This window comes from Rhopilema esculentum, chromosome 13 (assembly GCF_057945365.1).
Source record: "Rhopilema esculentum isolate cy_ngs chromosome 13, ASM5794536v1, whole genome shotgun sequence".
In the NCBI taxonomy this organism is placed as follows: Eukaryota; Metazoa; Cnidaria; class Scyphozoa; order Rhizostomeae; family Rhizostomatidae; genus Rhopilema; species Rhopilema esculentum.
Window position 1 is genome coordinate 10238469 of NC_142827.1, and position 14936 is coordinate 10253404.

Genomic DNA, 14936 nt, shown 5'->3' on the forward strand with positions numbered 1-14936 from the left:
TTGCCCCTATATTTTCATCAACACCACCCATAGATTCATCTCGTTAATGAACTGAAGTCGGCATTTTCCAAATTAGCAAAAACAACAGGGATGAGAAACGGAACTCAACAAATTTCTGCAGTTAGGTGACCAGTAAAAGAGATTTGCCAAGATTTATCCTGGTTTTCTAACCATCAACAATAGTATATAACTTTTCAGGGTAACCAACACAATTGCTCATTACAGCCTGTCTAACTGCTTCGCCACTTTTGGCTGTGGTGGTCCATGGGTTCCCTTAAAAACAAAGCATGGATACAAGAGAACATTCACATTGGGAAGGGGTAGTCTCTTATTTTCTTACATTTGGGAAATACATTTTTGCTGTTTCTGTTCAGATATCAATAGACAGGGACATCGGAACAAACAATTGCAAAGGGGGCTTACTTCAGTAAAAATTTCCCAGCTTCTACTTATTCCTTCGAAACTGTCATTCTTTTTTGATCTTCTGTAGGCATTTTAAAAATGAGCTTACTTCTGGCAAAGACTTTTCATACAAGCTTTGCAAAATGTCGTATTGAATAAAGTCCTTGCATCCCCTATCAAAGAGCATGAGGGGAAGTTACCCTCCCCCGCACCCCCACTCTGGCATCCTTTTAAGTTCAAAACAATAAACAAACACCTCTCTCAAAGATAAATGTAATTATATTTATTCCCAAGGCTAGCTCTATTAATTAAATATCATAATAACAAGGGCAAAGATTTATAAATAAGATCTAGCTACAAGAATATAAATAACACCCAAAGAGGAATCTGGTCGTTTCTTCTCGATATTGATTTGTCATAAATTATATGTGTGCAAAATTTCACAGTTAAATCGATTTTTAAGAGTTAATAAACATTCAAAGTTGAAATAGGCAGTTTCTAAAATTACAAGCGTAAATGTTTTAAAATGATTTTGAATATTCACTTTATTCTAACAACATCGATGAAACTGCAAATTTAAAGAAATTTGACGAACAAATACTTTTAAACAAAATTGAAGTACAAAAGATGGCAACCATTGACCTAATAGGAGAAGGCCACAGAGCCAAAATTTGAAAGCCTAGACTCCATTTCCACTCGAATGTTTTTCAGGTTTTAATCCAAAGCCTTCATACAAAGCTTCTTGTCGTTCATATCTAAAATCATGAAGTTTATCAGCATACTGTTTTTCCCTAGAAAGTATCTTGTGTTGTTCTTCAAGTTGTTTTTTGTGTTGATATAACACCCGCGTGTCCTGTATCAGCCCAAGGAGTTCTTTTCTCAGAGCCCTGTTTTCATCCTTGATGCGCCAAGTATGATCTTGTAAGCACTGCCTGGCCTCCTGAAAGCAACGGAAAACGTCACCATCCATTCTTTCTGAACTGTCCAGTTAAGACAGCTTGACTGTATTACAGTAAAAACCGTAATAATCTAACTACTAAAAACCGTATTATAAGAACCGGTAGGCTGAAAGTGGCATTTGAAGCAACTTTTACAAACAGCCTACACTTTATGTATAAATTGTACAGATATAATTGCCAATGGGTTCCAAAGATAAGATATTTCATTCGTAGCAAAGAGGGTTTCATGTAACCAAACACTTTTACCAAAATTGAAAGAATTCAGGTAAAAATAAAGATTATGGTCGAGTAAAACCGGGTTTGAATACTTAGGGTCGTTTTATACGTTGCGCTGTACCGTGCCGAGTCTAAAGAAATGAGGTTCGGTATTGGTACGACAAGTTGTACGGCTTGGCGCCTTCCAAGCAGAATCCTTCCAAGCGCCTGCACAACATACTAACTTTAACAACAACCAAATTTCACAGACGGTCAAAATGCCCCCGAATTGCTCTTTGCTAATCTGAACAGTGCGATTCCCAACTGCTCTTTGGGAAATTCACGATCTAAAAATAGTCTCATCACATCAAGGATAAAGATCTTTGTCCTCTTTAAAACCCCTTTTAAATCTTTCAAATGAGCAATTTGTCCAGCCTGTCATTCGAAGAAGCGAGAGAATCTAAAGCTTTCTTTGCTTCTTCCAGTGGACTGCAAAATTGCGTTTTTTCAAATATACTTAAGATATCCTTCTGCGTGATTGCTGCGATAGAATTTTAAAATTTGTCATCATTTTCTTTCCTCTTCCTCTTAAGGCAAATATTTCATTGAGAAGAAAAGCTTTCCTTTTTAAACGGTGGTTGCCATCATCAGCCATATTGTATCATGCTATGTTGATGTGATGTTGCGCATGCTTACGTAAGGTTCGGTATAAAACGGTACTAAATTTGGTTTTTTAAGTCGAACTTGGCCTTGCCGTGCCGCATAGGGTTAGGTGCTCTATGCAAACGGCATGAGTCGTTGTAAACCAAACAGCCCTTCTTCGTTTTTATTAGGAGATCATTATGTGAAAGTTTCCAGTTGAAAGGGAGTCATCTGAAGTGTTCGTCTTGTCCTTTTGGAATACTATTTTGATGTACTTTACTCTCTTTCAATTTCTTTTTGAAGATATCCTTTTCTTCTGGGTCCTTCTTTGATTGTTCGATGGGACAAAATTCAGCAACAATAGCAAGAGTGAGAGAGAGAGAGAGAGAGAGAGAGAGAGAGAGAGAGAGAGAGAGAGAGAGAGAGAGAGAGATGCGCGAGAGAAAAGCTCCACAAGCTAAGAAAAGGAACACGTGTCCAAAACAAGACAAAAACACTTACAGTGGAATCCCGATCAAACGAGCTCTGGAGGGAACCAGAAAATAGTTCGTTATATCGGGAGTTCGTTAAACCGAGAAAAAACGTTTTTTAGATCTTTTCGCAAGGCTATCTCCAACCTTTTTGCACATTCAACTTCAAAAAACCTAAGCTGAATTCAAGCATAACTAATGGCTGGTCATCGCAAATGAAGATCTTTATGCTCCTCTTGAAATTTGGTACCCAGACATTAGCAAAGGTGGTATCACTTCGCTCCTAGTTGGCGGCTGAATGACATCTTTGATTACTTCCCATTATCATTTGTCTTCTTCTGCTCCTCCATCTGGATGTCTCTCAATAAAATTTTTCGTCACTCATTGCCAATGTCCCATATGTAGAAAGACATTCATTAGTGTCAATGTACTCATTCGCAGCAATTTCCGACGCAATCAAATTTCATTCCGTGCTCTGAGCCTTACCAGCCAGTGCTTGAAATGGATCATCAGCATATTTTGCCGAAGACAATAACGATTTCCTCAAGAAAAAGTGATAAATGGACATCGAAAAAAATAAATAAAAAAGCAGACGAAAAAGTATGAAAGTTCGTAATATCGAGGATTTTCAAGATGAAGGGACTCAAAATTTGGTTAATAATATCGAGAGTTCGTTATATCTGGGGTTCGTTATACCAAGAGAATTTGTAAGGAGTTTGTTAGGCAGAATTCAAGGAACCAGACATTTAGCTCGCTATACCGTAAAGCTCGTTATATCAGGGGTTCGTTAAATCGGGATCACACTGTAATTTCGTTTTCTCTTATTCAGTCCAGACATCAAATTAAATTGAGCAAAGCCAGAAAACGAGGATTGACAATCCAATAACAGAAAATCTTAAACAAGAAAGCAATAATTTTATTAGAACAAAAATGTTAATTTACTTAAAGATACTCATTGGACAACTGATTGATGGGCACCCCACTATCTGGAGGCCCTTGTCCCAAATAGGAGCCAGCCCGCATGACAAGACCAGCTTGTGATAGTTACTGATTGAAACACAACTGGAACAAACTTTCGTATCCAGTTCGGTCATTAGACTCGCTGATTGATTACAAGCAGTCACTGAAGACACACCTATTCAGTTCGTATTACTCTTGGTGTGGTTAAGATGTAGTTTCAACGAGGTTTCTTTAAAAAGTATTGATTAATTCTTTTCTATGACGGCATTCGTTATCAGTAGGTAAGCAACATTAAGTAAATTTCTTACATAATCCCATGTAGATTATATTTCACCACTCTAATTTTACGTTAGAAGTTATGTTGTTAAGCGCCTAAGAGCCCTGGGGATCTACAGTGCTACAAAAATGCCTACATTATTATCATTATTATTCACTATAATTATTTTAACAGCCTACCGAGAAAAAATAGATTCTTATATGCAGGTTTCGTGACATTGGGCCTAATTTCTAGTTAGATATAACGGCTCATAGTCAAGGGTTCTAACGGAGTATCGTTATTGGAGGCTTTTCTTTGATTTGCAGCAATTAATCAAAACTATATTGATTTCATTTCTCTTGCAGACATTGACCTAACCTCAAAATCTTGCTAACAGCAAATGCTTTAGAAAACTTTACTGCGGTTTCCTTCATATCTTTAATAAATGGATATTGTTAAATACAGCTCAGTGGGCTAACGAAGTAATATGATAAAAATGGGATCACACATAATATAATGAATAGAGATAAAATGTCTCAACGAAAAGCTTCTATAAAACACAATCATATGACCTCTTTTTAAAGAAGAGGCTTTACTTTTAGTTTTAAGTACACAAAGAATGTACAGAGTATTTACTACCTGATGATCGAGCAAAAAACCTTCTAACATTCACTCTTCTAATATCTTTGTCGTGTTTATGAGTTCCATTAAATGTTTAACTACTTTTTCCTTCCCCATTTGGCGGCTGTGAGGAGCACCCATGATGAAGAGGGAATGGGGTGATTTGGACTCGTTGCAAAGTCTTAAATTCGGTTCGAATAAAAACGATATAAAAATACTGCACCAGGAACGTCATTTTATACCACATTTCCAGCAATGATATTTATATGCCACCAAACAAAAGTTTTAGCTCACAAAACTGGGCATTTATAGCAATATAAACACTTCAAAACATACCAAATTTGCTTCCTTTGTCAGCTTGTTGATCTTCTCATCTGACGTCTTTTGGAAAGCACATTTTTCAGCGATGAACTTTGCTTTCAGCTTTTGCACCGCATCAGAATGTGTCGCCCTCATGTCATGTACCTCTTTCTCTAGTCTTGCAATTTCTGATTCTTGCTCTTTTTGCAAAACCTTTTTGGAAAAAATGTTAAATGAAATCTTCTGCAATATAATTTTTGTGAAATTTGGCTTGATAATTGTACAAAATTTTGCCTTGCATCATCAGATAACTTTTAATGCTTCTAACAAACATTTCTTTTGTACACAGCAGCATAACCTGGGTATCATAACATGCGTCTTGTGCACTATCAGGACAAGCGACCTCTTTGAACAGAATAGCTTTTGGTATACACTACAAACAGCGAATAAAACAAAACTGTAACAATTGCGATGAACAAAGACCTAACTGAAGTAATCACAGTAGGGGTACGTACTAGTTCCTAAATTAACAAGGTAGAAAATCAATATAGGTCTAACTGAAGTGATCGCCTTACGTACTACACACTTTTTTATAGAATTAAATAGTAAAATAGTCAATAAAAAAATTAAAGCTCACTGAAATTTAATAAATAATGTGAGCTTCACCAAGAATTAATTTTTTTGTTTACCGTAAAAACTCTATTAAGCCCCCGGGGGACTTATTCATTTTTGCAGTCCTAGAGGGGGGCTTAAAAGGGAGAGGGGCTTATTGGAGAGAGGGTGCTTATTAAAAATTTGAAGCAAAAAAGTTTTAAAAATACCTTTGGCCATTTTTGTTATGAAGTGTCATACAAATGTTTTCAAAAAAAATGTGCGAGCAGCTTCGAAAGTTTAAATGATCAGTTATAAGGTCCTTATCTTCATCAATATCACCAGGATAAACTGATAACCCTTGGGCATCTTCACAAATTTCGACTGACAACAAAGTCGCATGAATAAACCTTTACATAGGCCGTATTTAATGCATTAGATATTATATTATCATCATCACAACCGTCAAGATACCTACTAAATGCGCATGTTTTCTATTTTTGACATCGAAGGCTAAAGGGGGGGCTTAATAAAGAGGGGGCTTATTTAAAGTTTTTGCTTGATAAGGGGGGGGGGGACTTAACAGAGAGGGGGGCTTAATAGAGCTTTTACGGTATCTGATTTTTTGGAAGGCAAATCAATTGCGAGTTTAACGCTATATGTTTTAAAATAGACGAACCTGGCCTTGGAGTCATTAAAACTATAATGCAATCCGTTTATACCTTATGTCGCTTAAGAATAATTTAAGAATAATCTTAGGCTTAAAATAAAAAAAATTAAGAATATTGAAGCTCAGAAAAAAATTAGGTATTCTTATAAAAATTATTCAAGTTCTAAAAAGGTGGGCCATTGTGTATCTACAGTGATCTGGTTAGATCCCACATTGGAAATATGTCACAAAGCAATTCTCCTTTGATAAATCTGTGACATTAGCTTATACGGTAGGTAAAGAGCCTCCCAAACAACCTCTGTTTCAATGTTAACACTATAGGGACTAGCAATAGCGTAAGTGGAACTTTGCTTTTGGCATGGTTAAAGGTTTTCAATTGAATAGATCTTTATATCAATAGATGAAATTTCATGTCAATTTTTGTGTCAAAAGGAACCTTTCAGCCTCGTTTTCCTCATTGGTAGAGATCTTTGGAAATTACAATCCATTTAAAATCAACAGACCGCAGCTTGTCTTTTAAAGTGAAGAGAGGGAGAAATCGTTTGGAATCGAAGAAAAAGCGCGATAAAATCACGGGATTCAGGAATGAGACAAGAATTTACGGAAACACAAAAAATGATAAAAAACCCCGCAAAGATGGTTGATAACCAATATGATTGCAGTGGAATGAAATGATCGAAAAATAGAAAAGCAAGGGGGTATTTAACTTAAAATCAATACCAATATATGGCGAAGTAACTGGTGTTGTGATGGAGGCCCAAATCAGCTTACTGTTATAATAGTCTTGCTATAATTAAAAAACAAATATATTTTATAACTAAATAGCTAAAAAAGATCTTGAAACTCATTGGCTATCTAGGCTTGCAGCGAACATTCTTGTATCAGGACCCCCTTAAATAACGGCAGAAAAACAATAATTCTATCGACTTGTGACACAGCAAGGAAATATTCATACTGGGAGAGAGGGCCAATGGATAAGCATCTTTAAGCTTCTTTGCACAGATAAATGTTTCGAGGCAACGATAAGCAACAAGACTTCTTTCATGAAATTAGTTGTTCATGACGTAGCAGAACCACAGTTAATGGAAATCCACGATTTGGCCTATTGGCAGACCAGTAGATATTTTCTTTATCTTTTATATAAGAAGAAGCCATATTTCAAACAACAAGCTGATTCAATTTCTATGCCTAAAGGATTGGTGAAACTTTGGTGTAGAGAAGGTTGAAAATTAACGTGGCGTCTCAAATCCCTTTGAAGCCTAGCATTAAAGCTGAAGATAACGAACACTAATAGAGCTAGTGCCAGAAATATGTAGTGGGAGGCATGCTTGGGGGATGGTTTTGAGTGCCATTCGCATTTTTATTGAAAAATTCGTACTTTCAAACCCCTTATATCCTGTTGAGGTCGTGATCTTGACGGGAAAATGTGGACCGGAGCCCTTACCCCCACACTTTGAAAAACATTATTCGTCCATAATTTGGGGAGCTCTTTTATTTGGACGGCTTCATTGATATAAAAAAGATTACGGCCTAATTAAAAGCTAGAGAAGCTACAAGCATAAATTTAAAGGTAGCACCCTCGTAGAAGCATCGTAGAAGATCCTGATTGTTAAATTGGATGGTTTGCAAACTGAATGGAAAAGGGGTATCGTTCCAACAAAGACCATTTCAGAAGCTTTTGCAAAAATCTTGAAACATTCGCATTCATATGTGAACATAGAACTGTATAAGCTTTACTGATAAAAATAGGGATTGGAGCCTAGAGGTTCACACAAGACAAAAAATGACATGTACGACAAATCCCAAGCAAAGACCTATCTGCAAGCACAGAGGCCAAAGCTCTTTGACCTCTAGGATTTTAATGGCCACAAAATCTCAGGTCGTTTATGACAAAGCTTTTTGTACTCGGGACCGTCGATATAGGGGAGGGGGCGTATAGATTAGGACACCCCATTGACAATAAATTTTGTTAAAAATCAAAAAGCTTTTAGCTGTATGAGAGTGCTTCATCGGCAAGTTTCAAACCTTTTGGCAGATAAAGGATGGCTCATCCACTTGGTCGGCAAATTGGACTTGAAAACCCCCCTTGAGCACAATAGCTAGCGATGGTCATGTCTGCACTTTAGGCATTTTTAATAAATCATCATGAAAACCATTATTTAATTCTAGCATTAAAATAATGAGCAAGAAAGAATTTGCAAGCGTTATCAATAAGAAATCGTAGGAAAAAGAGCGCCAAAAGTCACAACACTTCAACCAGACCAGACATTGGGACACAGGGCAGCAATACAATAACATAATTTAATTTCCTAATGTGTGTCAATTTTAAAAAGTAATGAAAACCAAGAGCCATGAAACACATCAATCAGCACTCAAGGATAAATATCGCTCATATCCTAATTAATACATTTTAGTTGCTTTTCAAGTTAAGAGAGTTCCCTATACTTTCAAGCTTTCCACGTTCCAAAATTCAAAGTAATAGAACCTTTTGCGCAAATCTAATTTATGAGAAAAGCAATCAAAATGCTGTATACCTCATTTTAAATCCTTAAAAAAATTCAATAGAATCTTCTTCTGAATGTGACAAAATCTTCTAGAATGCTGTGCAGTTTTGTTGATAGTTTCTCAATAGTTTTAAGATAGCAATATTATAATTCTTCATTGTATTCTAATATCTATTATTATCATATTCGAATAGTTATTATCGTCATTAGATGTTGAATACTTTTTCTCAAAGAGCTTCATTCCCTTAATAACAACTTCTCGCTCTTCACCATAAAACAGTGCTTCTTTTTGCAATGCGATATTCGCGTAACTACAGCTCACGTGTGAGGCCATAAGCTTAAACCTGTTGCCAGTCTCATAGGTGTACCAAACTTCCAACAAACAGTTTTTCAAAAGATGCTTATAAATGATTTTCATGATGCAAATCAATTCAAGATTTCAATAAAGGTTCAAGCTGTAATATAGTAAAAATAAGCGTAAAATAAAAAAAAATGACATTAAATTTCTAGAATTTTTCGAGACTTTGTAGAGCAACATCAAACAAATAGAAATAATAAAAAACTCAAGTGTTAGCACCGTAGATTGGATCAAACTGACGACTAACGAGTAGACGTCGAGCCGACTAAACAAAGGCTACAAATTACCTAGGAACTCAAGTGAATATGAATTGCTTAAACCAAAACGATTCGTGTTACATAGAAATACACTCAACTTGAAGCTTATTTGCAAAAAAATACTTTTCTGGGCAGCGCTAAAAAGCTTTGTTAAAAAGACTACCTGGTATTCTTTGAGGCTCTCTAAGTCTCGTTTGGCAGAGTCAAGCTCGGCTTCTTTTGCGAGAATTTCTTCTTGAAGAGCTGAAAGTTAATTATGAGATATCAAAAGACAGTGGAAATTTTAAAGAATTCAGTGGCAAAGAGTTAGTAAAAAATAATCTAATTTAAACGTCTATTAAAGATTAATGCAACAGAAAGCTGGTTAGTAGTGACTGTTTTCCATCGCATCTTTGTGTCATGTTTGAATAAAAAACATGTTTAATGATTGCATTTTAAGAGATTGAGCTGCTTGATAACCAAAGCTTATGAAAACCCTAGAGTAAAAACTTGAAATATCAAGTTCCAGGAGGATAATGAGATAAAAATTAACGACATTAAAAATGCTTTGACCAAGCGAAATGATTGTGAAACTAATAATACACGTACATAATTTGTGTATGAGTTAGGCATTTCAACAATCGTAGTGAAGTTCAGTAACAGAAAGTCAAGCACCATTCCCATTGCAAAGCTTGATATCAGTAATCTACTTTAGACATCAAGTTTACCGATTTTAATCTTTTGAATTTTTTTTTATCATTTCAGATCCAAAAAAATTGTAGCTTAGAATAGTGTGGCTATCAGTTTGTTTCTTAACATGGTTGGTGAATCTCCTAGTTTTAAGAAAACAATAAGCACATTCAAATTTTGGTAATATATATTTCCTGTCCACTCGCCTGTAACAACAGAACTTAACTATAACGTTAAAGTGCAATAAGATTACAGATATGACAGCAAATTAAGAAAATGCAGTTTGTGCCATTCGGAAAATAAATGCAATACTTTTGAACTGCTTCGCCATACTTGTTACATCTGCTTGGGGATTAAAAGTTGCCCCTCATTAATCGGCAGGTGATGGCCTAAAATTTCTTACCGTTGTTGCAGCGTCCTTAAAGTGGCTGAAGGTGTAATGAAATATCCCCCCTCTTTCAAAAGAACAGCCAAATACTGTACTTGATTGATACGGTCAGAACAGGTGATGTCAGGAACAATAGGGATCCCATGGAAATATTTCAAAGACAACAGACTTAGTAAAACTTTGCGACATCGAGGCATTATCACGAGAGGCAAAGAGGTCCCTTCATACTTACTTCTAAACAACTGAAATAATTTACTATTACCTACATCCATATATAGGAGCAATATATCGCTTCTCAACTAACCTGCTTTTTGGTCGTCGTAGTTCTTCAGCATCTGTGCCTTGTGGTTGTTGGTTTGCTTGATTTCATCTGCATTTCGGTCACTAAGTGATACAATAGCAGATTGTCGTTTCTGTGTCTTTTTTGTCATGTATGACATGTATTCATGCTAAAAAGGGCAATACAATACACTGGTTTTGGTGACCCATCTTTAATGCGATTTTTAAAGACCTATTTCGCAAGCAGAGCCAAGACTTATAACTACTAAAGTCAGTAGAAAAAATAAACACAGTGATACAGATATATTACATATCCTGTCATACATAACATTGAAAATGATTTACAAAATGCCAAAGCTGCTATGATGGCAGATTTCATAGATGCAAAAGCATATCTAAAAAATGGAAAAAAAACTTTCCTCAAATTCAAAAGGATACTGACAAAATGATTGGATCAATAGTCAAGGATCAACTTACACTTTCTATTCTGACTTCTTGTGCTTCTTGTTGCAGCCATTCATTTTCTAAGCGGCTATCAAGTAGTAAAGGAGTCATTCAATACAATACACAACTTGCAAATAAAAGCTGAAGAGGCTTTTTGAAAAAAAACTATTTTCTAGCAATAGAAAAACATCATGACACTGACATCCTTTATCCGTAATGCTCATATGGTTCATGTAGCATAATGGATATCATTGTTGCCTCTCGCCATTGTAGTAGACTTGTACTAGTTTGAGCTCTGCAAGACTCACCCAATGCAAGATATGGATCAAAAATAGGGTTAGGAGCAGGAACAGATTTAAGCTGCAAGTATTAAGGGGGGAAGGGGGTGTTAGATAATGATTCACTTTTAGTGCCACACTCTTCAAGTTTCAAGATTCAAGTTTCATTTGATTACCAATCAACACTACATACAATTTCCAAGATTACAATACAATAAATACAACTAAATTAAAAAGATATAATACAAAGCTACAAACTAAACAAAGAAATGACATTACATAATTGTATATAATATTGATTGATTGAGGAGGGACTCTCAAAGTAAGTAAACTAGTCAGAAGACTGGGAAATGATGGAAAATCCAATTTTAAAATTCATAAACAAACCCCTGGGCTTAATATAGCTCTTACAAAAAGGTCAACATGCATAAATACAGAGTGGAATTAAACAAAACATTTCCAAGAGAATTTACTTTAAATGACACCAGAAGAATTCAATTGAAGAAGCCAACCAAATCCACATGCTTTTGGAAATCTTTCTTCATCAACATCAATATTCTTCCTTATCAGGTAGGTCAAGACCAGTGGTGTGTAGTAATGAGTAATGAGGCTTAATGCTGTTATGCTTCCTTAATTGTTTTGACTGCAGCATTATACTACCTACTAAAACAATCAGTAGTATGTTTTTTAAATATTAGTATCATTATAGAAATTAAAACAATATAACAAGCTAATTTATAGAAACTAAATTTACCAGACTTTCATTTTGGTTTGAATGTTTATGAAAGTGATTAGAGCCGTAAGAAGATATGAGCATGCAGAGTTCAGAAGTCCTTTTGTTCATGATTGTTCACAATGACATATGAAGGATATTGTTCATTAGTCAAAAAGTAGAGAGCAGGGTCGTAGAAGATGAAAATGAAATGAAACAAAAAACAACAAAAGCAAAGGGATAACAGCAGAATGCCACACATTTGGGCAAATGATGATTTTCATATGGAAAAATCATTGCTTCGAATACGAAAAGAATAGGTGTTTTACCAACTAACAACATAGGTGTTTTAACATAGACACTAGCATAAATTGGCAGTGGCATGGAGCATGGAAGAGCAATGCTTATCATCATATGCTTAAAAAAGTGGACAAATTGAGATCACATACCAAAGCTGATGAAGTTGTAGAAAATACAAGTGGACAAATGAAAGTAAAAGAGGATTCAAAAGAACTAAAAAGAGACAAAAAGGATGATCTGCAGAGCATCGCATATATCACCAGGATAAGAGTAGCACAAAAAAGAAAGAAATCATCTGACAGTGATGCCCAATGAACTTGTTTGTACTTTGAAAGTATAAAAAAGATAAGAATTTTGCATAAGAAAACAATGTATATTATAAATATAACATATTTGCATGTATAAACATTTTGATAGTTAAATGATCAGTGCAGAGATGTATTGAAAAACACAAAAAAATTCTATATTCAGCAAATAAGAAATGAAATCTTGTTTTGGTTTTTAACTTTTGCTTTATATAAAAATTTTACAACTACCTACTACACCACTGGTCAAGACAAATAGGTTCTAATTATTGCTACAGCTTCATATCTATTCAAATGTCTTAATTTAGACAGACATATACAAGAAAAATAAGGAAATGAATTGATGAAATTGCGTTTTACAGCAATAGAAAGGATACAGATCTTCAACTTGTCTTTTCAGCTTATCAAGCTCAGCTGTAACCTTTTCCAGCCTTAAAAGAAGGCATATCATTTCATAAAATGGGTCTTGAGCAATTTTTCTGATCTGAAGAAAAATAAGTGGCCTAGAGTGGGATTTATAATTACTAAAATATGGACAAACTGACCCTTCAGCAAAAGCTTGAAAAATATGAAAAGTCTTGTAATTAGAAACAAAAAGCACCAGAACAAGGCCTTCACAGTCAGCCTCTCTCTCAAAAGAAATACTGCTAAGAGAACCATTTAATAAATTCTACTTAGACATCATAACCCAGACAAAGCTTCAATAATTGAGAAAATAGCAGAATCTTACACTTTCAAGAAGGGATAAACTATAAAAAGTTTCAAAGGTACAACATAAGAGGTAGAACCAAAGATTTTATTCATTTGGGGACATAAACTAAACATGTCTCGCAATCTCTTAGCTTTTGTAATTGAAATTTTTCAAAAGAAAATTGTGTTAATGGCATAAGATTTGCCTCTGAAAATGAGCAAAAACATTTTTACTCCAATATTTAACTGTTGAAACCCTTGATAAACTTCTAAAAAATACCATTCCACTCCCCCTCTAGTTACATGTTTACGCTGTTTTGAAACTGGGACCACTATTTAGTAAGAAAACCCCACACCTATCAAGTACGTTTTCTAAATGCATGAATCTATTTCACCTGACCAGTTTGCTAGTTCGTTGTACTTTAAAATATTGCTTTTTTTGCAATTGGCCCCATCGTAATTGGCTCCGGTATTTACTAGTATTACTTTGATGGATTCTTAACAACTAAATACATTTTCAGTTACACGAAATTTTCAGATTCTCATTTTCAATTACATACTCTCCCTTCATTTGTAGCTCCCTTTCCGTCGGCCCCTTTGGTTGCTTTTCCTCCGCACCACCTTCAATATCTTCTTTTCTATCACCTTTAGCTGCTGCCTTTTTCTTAGGTGCCATTTTTGAAGTCAAAGATTATAGCAAACTTGTTTCCTTGTACCAGGCAACGCGCCTCGCTTTCAGGAAGAGGGTATTAGGTTAGAGTTCTAAAATGATGACGTCACAAAAATTTATTTTTAAACTTTTGAATTTGGATCCCTTAGCCTGAGAGAGCATCATGAGATACCACTAAATGTGCAAAATCAGTCAATCGATTTCGAATTAGCTACCTCTGTACATTGGTCTCTGTTCATTCGTTAGTCAACTTTAAATCTTTTATTGGCAATATCTCAACCGATTTGAGATATACTTGACTAATTTTGCATATTTAGAAGTATTCATTGTGATTTTTTTATGTGGTTAAGATTCAAATATTCTAAAAATAGGTTGTTGGTGACGTCATGATTTAGAACTCTATGGGGGATTTACCTCCTTTGGGTAGATCCATCAGGGTAGTTAGGATTTTGAAATTTGCGAGCCCAATTTTTTTATCAACATATGAAATGAATGTATTAAAAATAACTTACAGAGGCAATGTACAAACCAACACTTTTATTTGTACTTGTTTCTACCTAGAATCCTAAGGTAGTTTTTAGGACACTGAGAAGCTTATCCTTCTCGAGCAGTGTCCTGGTCTTTCCTCTCGATGTGACCAGACCTCATGATTCCTACGCCTGGAATTACAGAGAGCTGGCAACTCTGGGTGAAAGTTCGGTCATGCCAGGGACTTGAACCACAGACCCTTGGGTAGTGTAGTCAGTGCCTCTAACAACTGAGCCATCCTCACATTGTCATGAGTGAGAAGTTCAAAAAGCAATATGGGCTCCTTTCTAATCAGTACAACTGCACATTGCAATTTACACAATAGCTACAAAAATTTGTTCCATGATCAGCAAATTTTTTGGTTGTGTGACCTGCTAGAATTTTGGAGGCCCATGCCCTACCTCTACTCACCCTCCTTGAGTAAGTAAATTGTAAATAAGATTTTTTCAGGGGTGAAGACAGTATGAAACTAGGCAATGCAAATTTTC

At 35.4% G+C, this 14936-nt stretch overlaps 1 protein-coding gene across 1 annotated transcript; it reads right to left on the reverse strand.

Moving 5' to 3' along the window:
• Positions 1-661: 661 nt before the first annotated feature.
• Positions 662-14020, reverse strand: LOC135692303 (coiled-coil domain-containing protein 166). The gene is made up of 7 exons (XM_065210411.2): positions 13811-14020; positions 12938-12991; positions 10999-11053; positions 10547-10691; positions 9349-9428; positions 4842-5018; positions 662-1342 (listed from the first exon to the last, which is right to left on the reverse strand). The coding sequence occupies exons 1-7, from the start codon at positions 13924-13926 to the stop codon at positions 1082-1084; spliced, it is 888 nt and encodes a 295-aa protein (XP_065066483.2). The 5' UTR covers positions 13927-14020; the 3' UTR covers positions 662-1081.
• Between the last annotated feature and the right edge of the window lie 916 nt (positions 14021-14936).